Source organism: Cordyceps militaris (genome assembly GCF_000225605.1).
Source record: "Cordyceps militaris CM01 unplaced genomic scaffold CCM_S00003, whole genome shotgun sequence".
NCBI classification, from domain to species: domain Eukaryota; kingdom Fungi; phylum Ascomycota; class Sordariomycetes; order Hypocreales; family Cordycipitaceae; genus Cordyceps; species Cordyceps militaris.
The window spans coordinates 1301152-1316721 of NW_006271971.1; the positions used below are offsets into that span (position 1 = coordinate 1301152).

The 15570-nt window shown below is 53.4% G+C and overlaps 4 protein-coding genes across 4 annotated transcripts; 1 reads left to right on the forward strand and 3 right to left on the reverse strand.

Moving 5' to 3' along the window:
• Positions 1–6779: 6779 nt before the first annotated feature.
• Positions 6780–8645, reverse strand: CCM_04021 (uncharacterized protein; the record flags this gene model as incomplete). Its single annotated transcript, XM_006669169.1, has 7 exons — positions 6780–6917; positions 7439–7492; positions 7819–7948; positions 8019–8076; positions 8112–8406; positions 8451–8564; positions 8631–8645. 7 exons carry the CDS (start codon positions 8643–8645, stop codon positions 6780–6782), a joined length of 804 nt encoding a protein of 267 aa, XP_006669232.1.
• A 500-nt stretch (positions 8646–9145) lies between these two features.
• On the forward strand, positions 9146–10408 carry CCM_04022 (DNA-binding protein creA; the record flags this gene model as incomplete). The annotated part of the gene is made up of 1 exon (XM_006669170.1): positions 9146–10408. One exon carries the CDS (start codon positions 9146–9148, stop codon positions 10406–10408), a length of 1263 nt encoding a protein of 420 aa, XP_006669233.1.
• A 624-nt stretch (positions 10409–11032) lies between these two features.
• CCM_04023 (uncharacterized protein) lies at positions 11033–13424 on the reverse strand (the record flags this gene model as incomplete). Its single annotated transcript, XM_006669171.1, has 7 exons — positions 11033–11172; positions 11367–11508; positions 12072–12140; positions 12189–12448; positions 12538–12546; positions 12620–12802; positions 13403–13424. 7 exons carry the CDS (start codon positions 13422–13424, stop codon positions 11033–11035), a joined length of 825 nt encoding a protein of 274 aa, XP_006669234.1.
• A 1544-nt stretch (positions 13425–14968) lies between these two features.
• Positions 14969–15545, reverse strand: CCM_04024 (uncharacterized protein; the record flags this gene model as incomplete). The annotated part of the gene is made up of 2 exons (XM_006669172.1): positions 14969–15379; positions 15492–15545. The coding sequence occupies 2 exons, from the start codon at positions 15543–15545 to the stop codon at positions 14969–14971; spliced, it is 465 nt and encodes a 154-aa protein (XP_006669235.1).
• Between the last annotated feature and the right edge of the window lie 25 nt (positions 15546–15570).

Sequence of the window (15570 nt, forward strand, 5' to 3'; positions counted from 1 at the left end):
CCTGCATCTGCTGCATCTGCGTTTGGCGTCGTTGTGCCCTGGCCCGGGTAACAAGGGGCGAGGATCAACTACACCGGGCCGACCTGAATTCCACTCGGATGCAATGCGATGATGAGATGTGCGGAGCTTCCTGGGTAACATTGCGGGACGACATTTTTCGGGTTTTCAGAGATGGCCGGATCCTGTCGCTGTACCATGGTGCCGCGTACCAGGACTTTGACGTCGACTTCAGATGGCATTCGCTGCATGCGTACTGTAGTTAGGTAATGACCTCGATACTGTTACGGCATTCGCATAGCTAGGTACTCCAATAGCTTCCAATGCTCCCTAGTTTTCACTGTCAACTTGGCCCCTGCTTGTCAGCGGGGAGTGCGGGTTTGAGGCATTTCGACAGCCCCAAAGACGCAGCCCCATCGACGACGAAGGATATGACTCCATCGTGCTGCAGTTTGACACCCCCTCTCCTCACCGGGTGTTTGATAGAGATTGCTGTCATCTTGGCTTTCCCGATGGGTCCTACCGATGATTTCTTTTTGCTTGCAGAGAGCTGTGGACAGCCAGGTCGGGCGGCTACCCACCGTGGACTGCCTGGCTGAGTCGCCGAGCGAGTACGACGACGCCATTGCTGCCAAGGCCATGGACGGGATGGACTCGTGGATGCCGGAAGATTGTTTTCATGTTGTAGGGACGTTGTGCTCGAATCATTGGAGCTCCATACCACAGCCACGCGAGAACAGGGCGAAAACGGGAAGGATGGGCGCACGAACAGATTGCTGCAACATTCATTTCAATAGGGCTCGCTCTGTCGGTCAAGAGCACCGAGAGGCTGGATATAAATATACAACTAGTAAAAGCAAACAAAAACAAGGACGAGGTTGTTGTGTGTGCTTTGTTGGACATGCCTATTCAGGCGAGCCTTGCTTACTGAGCCGGCATTGGACCTGGATATAATAGGAAGAAAGACGCGAGGCTATTGTTTTACTTGAGGCGGCAAGGCCGGCTTGCATACGGATAATACTTGGTATGTCCAATGCCCCCATAACTATGAATACACAGAACAAGGGACAAAGGGCCAGAGGCTTGGGGCGCGCCCCGTATTAATACGGAGGACATGCGAGGCCAGCTGAGGACTGACGAGGGTCAAATAGGGCCGCAAATGTGTCTGCTTTTTTCCTCCCCTGGTGTAACAAGCCAATATTAATCAATCAATGCCCCTCGGGCCCCAGGGGAAGATGGGCAAAACAATACTGGGGTAGTCTCAGCTGGATGGGTTCTACAAGGCATCACCACTCGAAAAAGAAGGCGATGCAGGGGATCGATGAGGTGACAGTCGAACCGCCAGCGTGTGGCCATGAGCGCCCTCTGATAGGGCATTTACCGAGTCCGACAACTTCTCTCCTCCCCCAAAACAGCCTCTATTACTTCGTAACTAGTTACGCTCGCTCAACGGTCTTGACCGGATAAATGAGCGGCTGGCAACAGGCGCCGCGGGTTTGCCTTGTCGACAGGGTGGGGATATTTTTTTCTTCTTCTTTTGCCGCGGATGAAATTTGGGGCTTCGGGCATTTCCTTTTGCCCTTTTCCCCCCTTCCTTTCCCACGCAAACTGCAGCGAAGCAACAGCCCGGCCGAGAGCCGCCAGATGGACCGCCAAGTTGTCGTCCTGAACAAAGACGGCATTGTTGTTGTACTTTGTAACTACGGGGGATGTGCTGTTGTATCACCAAGATCCTCCCCCCCCTTGTTCCACCAGTCCAGGCACAAACCGCCCAATAGCAAGGACAAAGACGGCAACGCCCGGCAATCCCGTTGTTGTTTCCTTGACCACTACCCTCGTTTCGTCTAATCAAAGAAGGAAGCTTCTACATAGAGCATGAATGGTTGGGGCAATGCCGAGCCAATGCTTATCGGTTCGCGACATTTGGGGGAACAAGGGCACTGAAAGCTTGCGGCAAAGTGCGGGAGAAAGGCGGCCACGGGCCATGTTGCATCAACGGGCAAGGAAAAGGGAAGCATTGGACTCTTCTGTCTTCCGCTTCCGTTCTTTTTATACATTTTCTTTTTCCAATTTTCGCGGCGTTTCTAATTGACTATCGGATACCGAGCACCGAGCGGAGCCCCCGCGTCTCCGCCCGCCGCTGGAGAAGGAGGTCCATCCAGGCAGTCGGTGGCGCGGCGCCGGGCATGAGCTGGGATAAGAATAAAAGTACCCCCGAGCGTGGGCTCCGTCACTCTTCTCTCGGCCCTCGAGCTGGGCACGTGGTGGGCCAGCTTTCTGCTCTCTGCCACGCATCGCGAAACACGGCTCTGGGGGAGGGGAGGGGGGCGCGCTCTGATCATCCACTGAGGCATTGCTATCCCGCATGCCTTGACGAATTTCCTCCAATTCCTATGCTAGCCATGGTACGAGTATGCCTTTACCAAACCCGCGCATCCCGAACCCGGAATAGGACCTCTGGACCTTGTTTGAGAGGGGGGGGGCCTCGACTTTACGTATCATCAACGCAGCAGCGGCAGGACGGCTGGCGGGCGGGCAAAAGGCGTCGCCATCTCATAGTTATTAATAAGGCCGACTGTTTTCGATTGAGTAAAAATAAAACCGCAGTAGAGGGATTGTGTATCCTCAAACAAGAGCTGACGTGGCAGCGCCAACAGACCGACCGTCGAATGGGCAGCGCTCGCTGAGCATTGGGACTGACTTGGCACTTGGCACTTGGCATCTGAGGCACAGCAATCGCGGGGGCCGTTCCAGAAAATAGGTTGAGCACCTTGTCTCGTTGTCACCCCCGTTTTGTGACTCGAGGCCATCCCGCGGGCGGTCTTTTGCTGGCCCACCTGCGGTAGCAAAAGCCAAACAGCAAGTCATGTAACTCTTGATCGCGAGTTGTTTACTACACCGGGTGCGTCTTGTGTGGTATGTATGTCCTGGTATGAAATTACTCGCGAGAAATCAGGCTGCTAGGGGGCGTGCATACGATTGCCTGTTTTGGCCGCCCTAGGATAGTGTGTTTTTTTATTATTTTTTCTTCTTCCATGTCTTGCAAACTGCATTTACCAAGCAAACGCAGTCAATAACTAGTAACTATTGTTAGTTTTGGTTGGCTCGGCTCAGTCGACTCCTCCTCCGCGGCCAAGCCAGCACGACCGCCGCGCCGAGACAACGATAACGAACAACCGTCTAGTTAGGCCTGGTCTGTATCACACCGTTTTAGACTATTTTACCCCATGGTCCCTCTGGCCCGAGACGCCGATCCCACAGGCCTGCGATAGTAACTAGTTAGCCCTGCCATCAGGGCGTCGCCAAGTGCGTGGCCCGGGGCAGCAAACCTTGGGAGGACAAAGGCCGTCCAAGAGAGACGCCCCACGAACTGGCTTCGACGAGGACAATCGAGCAAGTGCGTCCGTCGTCGGGCTTGCTCCGTCCATCTCCGCGGTCTGACTTTTTAGGAAGGCGGATGGACCATGTTGACTTTTTGTTGCCAAGAGAATACGCGTTGCGTGTAGTGCACCAAGATTACGTTACAGTTTTGCGCATTGTACTCTGTACTCTAACTAGCATTTTGTCGACTAGAATATGTAGCGCCGCGATGAGTAATTCGTACCCCATACTAAGTCGTACTGTTTGGTAACTAATTTTCATGGCCCTTGCATTGTCGGGGTTGCTGGCCTGTTCGCCATCTTTGTCCCGCGGCAAGCCAATTTCAAGGTGCCTTGGCGCCGCCCCTTTGTTTTGCACAATAATAACTAGCTTTTTGCAGGGAAGAAGCAGTTTGTATCCGTACACCGTTACTGATACATACCGGAGTATCCGTACGGATACCCGTGGATACTCGTCTCACCTTTTTTGCCTCGCACACACGGTGATTTTCGCCTGGCAATGCGACACCGACACCTAGTACCAAGACCATGATCCCGTCATGGGCATGGGCAGAGGCAAGAGGAGGCTGCGGCGAGCATTGACTGGCTACGCGCCTCAGACCGGGGCAGAGACAGCGAGACCGGGGTGTGGTTGGGATCCCGAAGTTCCCCGCCAGTCAGACGGCCGCGTCGGCTTGAGACGGGCGACCAGGGAGTGCCAGTAGTGTCGAGTAGATCTTAGATCTTGCGCCGCCCCGGAAATGCCTAACAAGGTTAGGATAGGCGCCCCCCCCTAAGGAAAATTTTTATTCAATTTTTTTTAGGAAAGGAAGAGGATCAAGCCCAAGAAGTCCTTGGCGGGCCACGGCCAGGTGAGGGCTCTTTTTAGCCTTTGCCATAAGCTGGGGTAACTAGTGGACGTTTTGACATGTGAGCCTGGCGGCTGGATACGTTTCGTTGACTATTATGAACATGGCAAAAAAAGCATCAAATGGCAAAATGAAGCTCTTGCGACCCTTGGCGCCATTCGCAAGCACCACCCCTGCTTTGGTGCTGTCAGTATAATTTTGGCGACTGGTGACTAACTAACTACTGGGTGACTGGGTCAGACTGCGCCATGTGTGACGAGCAGTGGGCGGTGCTGTCTTTTGCTTGTTGCTTGCTCGTCTGTCTGAAATGACGGATGCAAACAAGATAGATAGATAGGAAAAAGAAAGCTTGACCACGAATGGACATGTCAATCTTGCGGGTGCGCCATGATGGACTGGCTGGGACTGGGTGCTGGGCAAGGCTGGCTGAATTCCAAGCTGGAGTATCTGGGGACCCCAGACGAGAAAGAGACAATTCAATCAGAGTTAATCAGAGTAGGGGCATCCCTGGTAACTACCAAGTATGCCTCGATAACGACTGGTACCGAGGTGGCAGTTGTTTGTGCCATGTGTACTGGTACTACTGGTTGGCGCTACTGATTGCCAAAACGAAAAGCCGCCGCCAAAGAGGCACAAGAGCTGAATAAAATGGCGGCGTCTGTGGCTGGCGGTGTTGTCGGTCTGGAACTTTGGTTGGTAACGGGGTAACTTAGAAGCCAGGCTTCTCAACAGGATACCTGTCACGTACCACTTGTTTGGGTTGCGACACGCAGCAACGAGGCGGACAAGTAAAGAAGAGGCGGCGGCGGGGGGGCTTGGTGAGAAAAGAAGGAGGAGACGACAAGCCGGATTGATTTGCGCAAGCCTCCTCGTTGAGGGAAAAAAGATGGCGTCAAGGGTCCGGATTTGGGACTCGAGGATTCTGGTGCATAACTAGTTCGATGGGCATGCTCCCAACAGCCGAGACATTGGGCGAGGACAGTGTGTGGTTTACGATTGATCAATGATTGATCAATAATTGAGTTTTATACTTTTTTATACTCGCTGGATTTTTTGTATTTTGAAAAGAGGTGGATAATGAAAATAGAAGATGCAACAAAAACCACGCCATACAATGCGCAATGAATGACGTATTCGGGATGACGGACTTGTCAAATCTCGACAGATTTTTTTAAACTAACGTTACCACCTGCTTGAAGAATTTTAATCTGCGATCCGAGTTATTTTCTTGTCCAGAACTCATCAGGCCCCATCACAACACACATGCACCTACACACACGCACATATGCATCACATCACACCATTGTACGCGCTTTTTGGCCCGAACAAGACTCCACAAAACCTCGCAACCCGGACCGTAGGGGGGATGGGGGCCTGACCATGTTTGGGCAGGGCTAAGTTTTTTTTTTTTTTTTTTTTTTTTTTTTTTTTTTTGGAAGAAAAAAATGAGTTTCAAACCCAACAAAATAAAATCTCCAGCAAAAAGCTGTGGCATCAGGGTTGAACAAGTCGTTTGCCCCCAGAGTGGGTTGTCCTCTTTGTCCCTTCATGGTGGCGGCGCAACGCCCGGTTTGTGGTGCATCTCGATTTGCTGGGCCTGGACCAAAAAAGGCTTGTCTTGTCATCTGTAATCTGTCCAGTCGATTTCCCCATTTCCCCCTGGGCGCGGATGGGGAATCATACGGCGTCATGGCCGAGATGACATGACCAGCCAGCCCATGGGCTAGTTCACAACGTACTTACATACAAATGACTTGTTAACGATGCATCTCCGGCTCTCCTGTCCTCTGCTTGGCTTCTATTTTTACAGAGAAAATACGAGCCGCCAAAACGGCCAGAAATGCTACCCCGTCTGCTTCCGTACGCGTGGATGCTGGGGACTCACCAAACGCCACCAGCTGGTACCTACAGCACTGTAGGTCAGTACAAATTACTGTAGGTCAGTACAAATCCGTAGTGTAGGTAAGTACGGTAGGTCAGTACTGTACGTATGTATGTACACGTCTTCTGCTGCCTGACCCGACATTGTTGCAACTTGACAAAGGCATTCCCCCACAAAATAACTTGTTGGGATGCATCTTCTTTGTCGGCAATGAGCTTGTTTTTTTGTTTTACCTTGTCCATTTCACCGAGCAACGGCCCCCAATCCTATCCGAGAAGCCGTACCGTACCATACGGATACAAGAAAGCTGCGAGGCAGAGAAAAATCAACTGCCAGATGCAACACCATGTGCCTGCTACTATACGTCAAGCGGGCTACTTCAAGTTTCAGCAGGCTTGCCAGTCAAATGCCGTGGACCTAGTACAATGTGGGCAATAATACAATAATACTGGAATTTCGGACCGTCTGCAACGTCAACCGCAACGCCAAGGCAAAGTACCAAATCATGTCATCACTACCGATGATAACGAGGGGGCCTTTTGTGTCCCTTGCAAAATGTCCTTGCTCAAGGATTTTTTGTTTTTGTTTCTGCCCCCTTGGTAAATGCAACCTGGTGGCCGTCCACTAGCTACCCTACCTACGGCTCATCTCAACATCTCAACAAGTATGTAACTAACAAAATGCAAATGAATTGGGCCGACCCCGGTGCAAGCGAGCAAGAACCGCAACCAGTAGCATGTCTTGCCGTCGATGGCCGCGGGCCGAGCTCCGATCAAGCCCCTGCATTTCCCACCAGGTGCGATTTTTCTTCTGTCACCTTGGGTTTCGCCATCTGTGAGATTTGAGAACACGGGGTAAGACCACGTCGGTCTTGTGCGCTTGAATGCAACCGAGAGACCTTTCAGCTGTTGCTTCTGCTGGGTCAGCAGCCGAACGAAGACGGGTTGGGTTACCACCCTGATTTATAAGTGAATGATTAGGCAGAAAAGAACATTACTAGGTAGGTAGAGCCTGGTAATTGGTAGGCTTGTTACAGCGGCTCATACCTCTCATACCTTAGTACCTTTAGTACTCTACCATAGGTACGGAGTACATAGGTACCTAACATAGGGGCTGGACCGCGATAACCTGGGGGTGAGTGGACAAGAACCACCTGGGGCAAAAATTGTCGGGGCTACTGGGGAGGTACAGCGGTCTGGCGGTGTTGGCTAGCTGCGGGCGTTGTACCAGGCATGTCTCAGCCAGATGGCTCCCCGTACCAGTAGGCTCGTCTCCGTCCAACATGGTTCCAACATGGTGCCAGGTACGTACCTAGGTTAGTCGGTACCTACCGCTCTCTCCTGTTTACTGGTAGTTCCTCCGTACTCCGCGCTGATAGTAGCGAACTGTAGAGATTGCCAGAGACACTCGATGGAACGCAACCGGGGCAGCTTCCCCATGGGCTCGCCAATCCTGGGCCAAAAAGGCAAAAAGACCCGAAACCGCCAGTTGACGGCCAGAAACGATAGTTAGTGTCATCTCCTTTTTTTTTCCTCGATTTTTTTCGACTGCCTGCTGTGCCGTCTGCAGGGAGACTGGTTCTCCTGTCGCAACCATCCAGTCATCCCGTCTAGTGAACGACTCTTCACATCATGTCCATCCGTGAGGCATCTACGAATTACGTAGGTACATACCTAGGTAACTAGCTGACTCCCTATCTATCCGTGCCGACCTTGATATCTGGCCCGGTTAACCCGCAATCGTGCTGGAATGGCGGCCAATCAGCCCAGCACGACAGCGCCTGCTCCGCCCTTGCGCCATTGGGAGAGAGAGTAAGAAAGCCTGCTGCCTGGAAAGAAACGCTGGCACGCCGGAGAAGGAGGCCTTTTCCCCTTTGCTGGCCCAGTGGAGAAGGGCCTTGCGAAATCTCACCTGAGAATCCTCTTGCCCTCAGCCAAGAAGCCCGCCGTAGTGCCGAAGGGGACAGCAACTACTCCGTAATTTGTAGTTACCTATCAACTGAACTGGGGGAGCCCAAGGGGAGGGAGGTGGTGGGGGAAGTGGTGCTGGGCAGGAGGGGCGTGTCGGACAGATTTCTTTCTTGACTTTTTTTCTTCTCCAGGGCTTGTGTGCTGTCGGGCTGCTTGTCCACCTCACTGGAGGGATGACTGGCCGTGCTGGCGCCGTGCTGGGGCGCGTTGGCGCAATCAGGTCCCCCCCGCCCGCTGCTTTTGGTATCAGTGGACAACAGACGGCCCTCTCCCCATCCCCCAGGCGGTGCACATGGAACTTTGCTAGGCTGTTTTTTCCCCCAGACCAGCTGTCTCGGACGGTGCTGCGTGGCCCCAAAAACTCCACAAGTACCACGAATGCCGCAGTGCTGCTGCCCCGGTTTTTGGGCTTGTCAGGGGGGGGAGGAGTCTGGAGGGGAGGAGGGGTGCGACTGGGGGCCCAGAGAGAAGGGGGGGCGTGTCCAACCTAGACCGCGCCTGCAAAAAGGCAAAAAAAAGGACAGAAAAAAAAAGACTGCAAAGGGTACCTGACCTCAAACGCCGACATGTACCTCCCGCTACCCACAGTGCCTTCCTCTCACCCCCTGCCCCCGAAGCACCCTCTGGAAGCCTGCCGAACCCTGCTGAGCGCTGTTGTAGGGCTCCTCCAGCGACTGCAGTGGGCCGCAAGCATGTGCCTGCTCCCAGCATGGTCGGTCGAGGTACCTCTGCAAACTCGCTCAGGTGTACCCGTCACCCCCCCGGAACCCGCCTTTTATAACCTGTCCCTCCCCCCCCATTCTCGCGCAGGAAAAAAAAAGATTCCGTTTCTTTCCTCCAAACTCACGCCAGCACCTTACTCCCCTCACATCATCACCACCAACGCACTCGCAACAATACTTTCCGCTCACGCCTCGAAACAAGGAAAAAACCCTTCAAGATAATACCAACCGTGCAATCATTCCCTACTCTGAATTGCTTCAACCTCGAGACTACAGACTCTTCTTCTCTCCGCATACTTGCCCCCCCCGCAAAATCGCTCGGATCTACTCGCCGCATATCGATCACATGCAACGAGCACACTCAGCGTTTGAGATCTCGAATCTACTTCACCACCAACCACAACAACAACCTCTTGGTGTTTATCCAAGCAGCAACCTCCATCGAGGTGACAGAGACATGGCTTCCGCTGCCGTTAGCGTCATCAAGCCCAACGGGCCTCTCCCTACCACCCAGGCTGCCGATAGCACCAACACCACCGAGCTGCCTCGCCCATACAAGTGCCCTCTCTGCGACAAGGCTTTCCACCGCCTCGAGCACCAGACAAGACACATTCGCACTCACACTGGCGAGAAGCCTCACGCCTGCCAGTTCCCCGGCTGCTCCAAAAAGTTTTCTCGCTCCGATGAGCTGACGAGGCACTCGCGAATCCACAACAACCCCAACTCTCGCCGTGGTAACAAGGGCCAGCAGCAGCAGCTTCACCAGCAGCACCCCGTCCACCACGGTCTGCCTCACCACATGCACTCTGAGGGCCTCATGGCTCCTCCTCCCGCCCCCAAGACGATTCGTTCCGCTCCCACCTCGACCCTGGGCTCGCCCAACGTCTCGCCGCCTCACTCGTTTGCCTCGTTTGCCTCCCCCCACTCTGGTGCTCACGTCTACAGCCGCAATGGCGACATTTCCATGCTCGCCAAAGCCGCCCACCAGGTCGAGCGTGAGAATCTTGGCCACGGCCACTCGGCTCGTCACCACCCTTACTACAATAACGGCGCCTCTCACCACCCTCGCGGTAACCCTGCCGGCCTAGGCTCCTACCACATGTCGAGATCCCATTCGGGCGAGGACCACGGCGATGACCACTACCACAGCTCCCTCCGCCACATCAAGCGCTCTCGCCCCAACTCGCCCAATTCTACCGCGCCGTCTTCTCCCACCTTTTCTCATGATTCTCTCTCGCCCACTCCTGACCATACGCCCATTGCTACGCCGGCTCACTCGCCGCGCCTCCGCCCCTTTTCGGGCTACGAGCTGCCCAGCCTACGCAACCTGTCTCTGCAGCACACGACGCCTGCTCTGGCCCCCATGGAGCCCCACCTGGAGACACCTGCCTTTCCTCCGATTCTGCAGCAGAGCGGTGCTCAGCGCACCGGCATGTCTCTGACGGATATTCTCAGCCGTCCCGACGGCAACCAGCGAAAGCTCCCCGTGCCCCAGCCTCCCAAGGTGGCGGTTCAGGATCTCCTCTCTGACCAGGGCTACCATGGCAACAGCGGACGCAGCTCTGCTACTGGCAGTCTCGCCGGCGGCGACTTGATGGATCGCGCCTAGGAGCCGCCTCACAACCGCCGCGGCGACGACTTTATGACTTGGGAACATAGACGGTTAAAGGATAGACATTGGCGTTTACGGGTGTACGCCGACGGCCGCTTCTCCTCTGTACCGGCAGTGCCACAGAGGCAGGTGGCTACGTCGCGCGAACACAAATTTTGCTTTTGAATTGACTTTGTTTTTCTCGTCTCAGTTTTGGGGACTCGTAACTTTTTGTGCAAAAACATTGGGACAAAACGGACAGGACCAGGAAAGGAACGGACTTAGACATCACCACTTCGCGGCGCACTCTTTACATTTCTTTTTTTGCTCGTTGGCTTTGCCTGCTCTTTTTGAGCAATAATATTTGGACTAGTTTATTTACATGGATGAACCTACGCAACCAGTGTAGGGAGCGTCAGGGAGCCCAACAATACACAATATGACAAGTGCGCTCTGGTTTGATTGCCGTGACCGGTCGACTGATTCAAAGAATGGCACAGCCACCTTGTCTAATAAGCAGGCACACGCACACGCGCACACAGGCGCACACCTGGGCTCTCACGCACTGCACCACTGACAAAGATAGCCCACTTTCGCCTCGTTCAGCTAATCTGGTGAGCATGTGCACGATTGAGTGAGTGACTAGTAGAAAACGTGGGCAGCCCACGGGGTGCCAGTGTGGAGGTCAGACGGTCGGACCCATGGCGCGGCGCCGCCCATTTCGCAGTGGTTCTGTTGCGCACCACTCGCTCGTTCCATGTCGTCATTTGCTGGGCGCCAACCTTTCCGAGGCACCCGTTTTTTGTCCCGTCATTTTTACGTTTTTTGTCTCTTTTTTTTTCATTTTACTTTGTAACGCGGCAGCACGGGTCTAGAAGTCTCCAGCCCGGCCATCATGGATGATAGAGGGGTGAGGGCGGGGGGGGGGGGGGGGGGTGGGCTGGAGGAAGGAGGAAGGTGTGCGGGATCCAGCTACCGAGATCACGCTCCGGAACGATGGCTAGGAGCCAGGAAAAGGGAAAGATAAACAGGCCACCCTCCTCTGGCCATCGACAAACAAAACTAGTTAGCACAGATGGAGGGAAAGAGATGTGTGCTATCGGGACGGACGGACCGGCCTGCAGAGTTGGACCGGTGACACGGGAGGGGGGGAACGGTTGAGCCGATGACAGGCGGCAAGCTGGCTCAGATGAAAAAGAAATATATCTGGGCGGCCACGTTTGCAAGACGACTGCCCGGAGACCGGAGGCCAGCGAGCGGATGCGAGAGAATAGACGAAACCATAGGCAAGTAATAAATACATGTATATATCTCAAAAACATTTGCCACAGACCAGGCAAAAGTGTGGAAACTTGCCCAACGGCTATCGAATTTGTGGCCCTGTCCTGACATTGGATGCCCTCTTTTATGGTTATTTACGCGGTATTTCTTACTTCTTCTTGCGGCTCTTGTGTCTGTCATAGATAGCCCTTTTTACGTGAATCGGTATGCAATATATATTACGTTTACACAGTACCAGGCACCACGAATTATGTGGACGGAAAGGGTGGGAACAGAACACACAGAGAGAGGGCTCGCCTCCATGATCCAACCTCTGCAGATTAAACAACGTGATTTTGCGACTGGATGGTGCAGGCTCTTGTTAATATATTCACTCGACAACGTGCAGCGTTTCTCGTACCAAAAAGCTTGTCGTGTTTTTGGGGGGGGGGATCAGCGAAACCTTGGATCGGGGCAGGGATCGGTCTAACTAGAGTAACGTAGCCCTGGGTAAATTATCAAAAGAAAAGAGACGAACAAGTTCAGCCGAAAAGTCGCCAATTGCCAAGCGCCTCTTGTCTCTTTTGGAGCGTCTCCCCCCCCCCGGTTTGCCAACACAAGAAGTATAACCGTTGAAACCAGCGTTTCGCTTTTTTATAGACAGCCGCAGGAACCCAGGCTCTTGCAGTAAATTGCGGCCGGCGGTTTCTATTTCTATTTTGACCTTGAGGTCCAGGCTACGAAGCTTGGCGGGCCGCAAAGGACATGTAATGAGCAAAACGACAAGGACCGCTTTCCCTGATGGAGGATACCCTTGGGGGAGTCTGCCTGGGGTGCTTGCGTGCAGCCACATGTAAAGATACTGGTTGCACAAGCCCGTCTCGGACCGCCGAGTGCTGCGTTCGGAGCTTCCAGAGCGAGAGCGAGAGAGAGAGAGAGAGGGCCACTGTCCAAGCGGCTGCAACTAACCACTGAATAGCTCAGCAAAGTGAACACCTTTTCTGCCCCTGCAATGGCCCGATGCGACCCCCTTGCCCACGACTTTGTTGTCGATGCGTGGCGGTTCATAGCAGGCGCCGCATATAGCCCATATAGATTGGCTTGTCCTCCTCCCCTTGCTGCCCGTGGGGTTGCAAGCTGGTGCTGTGGCGGCTGTCGGTGAAGGGAGTTTTTACGAGTGCAACGAGAGGGATGCCATGGCACGGCGGCCATGTACGGTATATTTCCATGATTGACATGCCCATTCCTTATTGCAGGTGCAGGATGGTTGCCTACCAAGCATTGAAGCAAGACGGGGTGCATTGCTGTAAGCCAGGAGGCGTTTGCATCTTATCTGGTCTGCCTTTTCTTCTTTCTCTTTTTCCGAGGCCTTTTACTTTGTTTACCAGATCAGGTCACAATGGTTCAGTACTCTGTGAATATTTTACATAATTGGGAGGAAAAATCACATCATGGATCTCGCGTAGGTTATGTGGCCCTTGATGGTTATACTTGCGTGGTGGATTGCATTTTGGGGGCTGTGGCGGCTGCATGGCGATCTACTCTAGCAAAAGTACGAAGAAATCAAAAATTGGATGAAGAGAAGGTGCAAAAAGAAAAAAAAAAGTAAGAGAAATGAAAGAGAAATTCAGCAAAGTGAGCGCAACGTCTTGACAAAAGCGCGGCAACTGTTGCTCCCAAGGCGTGCAACATGCACATATCCTCTTTCGGCCAGTGCTGCATTTACAAAGTCGTTGCGAGTCACAAACTGACCCGGCCCATCAACTCGAAACATGCGGCAGAGATTCTGCCATGGCGCAAAGCAACACAGCGAGCGACACGGGTTCTTCGCCAAGGCCTCTGGTTGCTGCTGTGGCTTTGCGAAACGTGTTGATGATGCCCGTTGATTGGGTTCGCTTTCGGGCCAACCAGCGCCCTTTGTTCAACCCCCTTCCCAGGACCCCAGGAGGGAAGAAAATACAAGAATAAGTTGAGAGCAAAAAATAAGCCGTTTCCTCTGCTCTCCGCTCGGGTAGGCTGAGGGGGACAAGGGGGTGAATTGGAAAGCCAAGACGGCGCCCCATCATGCCCTAGTTAACGTCGCCCTAGATGTTCAGCCCAGAAGAACGGGCCGGCTCTCGATAACACACGGCTGCTTGGTGGCTTTATTGGCATCACATACCATACCGCCCTTGTCCTCTCGCCAACGCAAGCAACACGCTCGCCAGCTCGGCAAAAAAACCTTGTTGAATTCCCGGATTTCTCTGCATCCCTGCCCAGCAAAAGGCCCGCTCAATTTCTCCCACAGTTGTCTTTGACGGACACAAAACGGGGAGGGGGTAACATTGATTCCGAGGGTTCGCTGCTCGGAACGAAGACAAGTCAGCCAGTCGGCCCGCGATGGCCTGATTGGCGCCGCAATCTGTGGTACGACAAAGCGATGGTAGCCTTGACCCAAAACGGGTAAACGCTCAAGGTGAGATTCATCGTTTACCCATGGGGCAAAAAGGCCACCATCACAAGCTAACCCCCGTATCAGCGAGCTCCCCCACGGGGGCAGACGGCCTGAGCTGGAAAGCTTCCTTCTCGCCACCTTCCCCTTTTTTCGTTTGCATTATCTGGTGGCGTTTTTCCCCCTCCCCAAGTTCCAGAAACCGCCAATCTGGGCAAACTAAAATGGCCGTGTTATCATGATTGGCAAAGCTACATATGACATATGTATGGATGGATAGGCAAGAGACCACAAAGTGTGGGGGTGGAGATTGGTATGGGATAATCACAAACTAGGATAGTCCTAGTTGAAAAAAGAGCCAACTAGTTGTACATACATGAAAAGAAACAAGTGATAAAGTTGACTAGGTAGTTATGGCGGGCTGTCCCAACAACATGTGAAGAACGAGGCGGAGCGAGAATCCGGGGGTGGTGCCGGAAGCTTGGCCTTTTTCTTTTCTTTTCTTTGGTCCCTAACGCTTTACTTCAAACGGGCTCAAAACGGCGTGGTTCTTTACACGGAGTTTATAACTAGGGAGGAAAGAACTTCAAGATGGGACTCTCTAAGAACCGGTGCTGGTGGCGTACAAAATGTCCCCGTATTCCCCAGAAGAGGGGGGTGTGATGATGGCGACTAGCGGCGTCGATGGGCACACAAACTATTCTTTTTTTTTTTTGAAAGATGACGAGATAGCAGATATGGGTATTTTCATTTTCCACCGTGCAATTGTTGCAAGGAACAGGGCCGGCCGCGGGGGGGGGGGGCGTTTTGGCTTCGGCTTCGCCGAGGGATTGCGCCTCGCTGCCCCGGAAAACGGGCACCTTCTCACGGTGAAGGAGGGAGGGCTATTATGAACAAGGAGGATCAAGCCTGGCATGCACGATGAATGTAACCCCCCACGACCCTTGGAACTTGTAGAGGGGGGGCAATTTGGATGCCAAAAGAGCCACCCAGGGCAAAAGGGCAATCCCCACGGTCGTGTCGGATGGGCACGATTGGACAGATTCAGGTACATTGTAAGGGGGATGCAGGCAGTGATTCTTCTTCCTTGGATGGTCCAATACTCTTGTACAATGGTCCTCTTCGCTTACACGAGCACGTTTTTCGCTTCCCACGCCATCAAGGTACATGGCAACCAGTGTAAGACGGGCAGCAATCTCGGTGTCACCCAAAACGGCTACTCCTGGCCCAAGGTCTGGACCGCCTACAACATAACGCGCTTCCCGGCAGGGCCTTTTTGTTACGTTGCAGTGAGTTCGCTGTATGTATGTCACCAGTAATAACTCTGTGTGAAGAAGCGAGTTCGTCAAAATGACAACCCTGTAGGCAGGGGGGAAGCGAAGCGATTTCCGTAGTTCCTCGGTGGCTTACAACGGGCTTCCCCTCGTCGGCGTCTAGCCCAGTCACTGCGCTGCAAGAGGCCATGTTCCTGTTGCGACAGGCTGGAAGA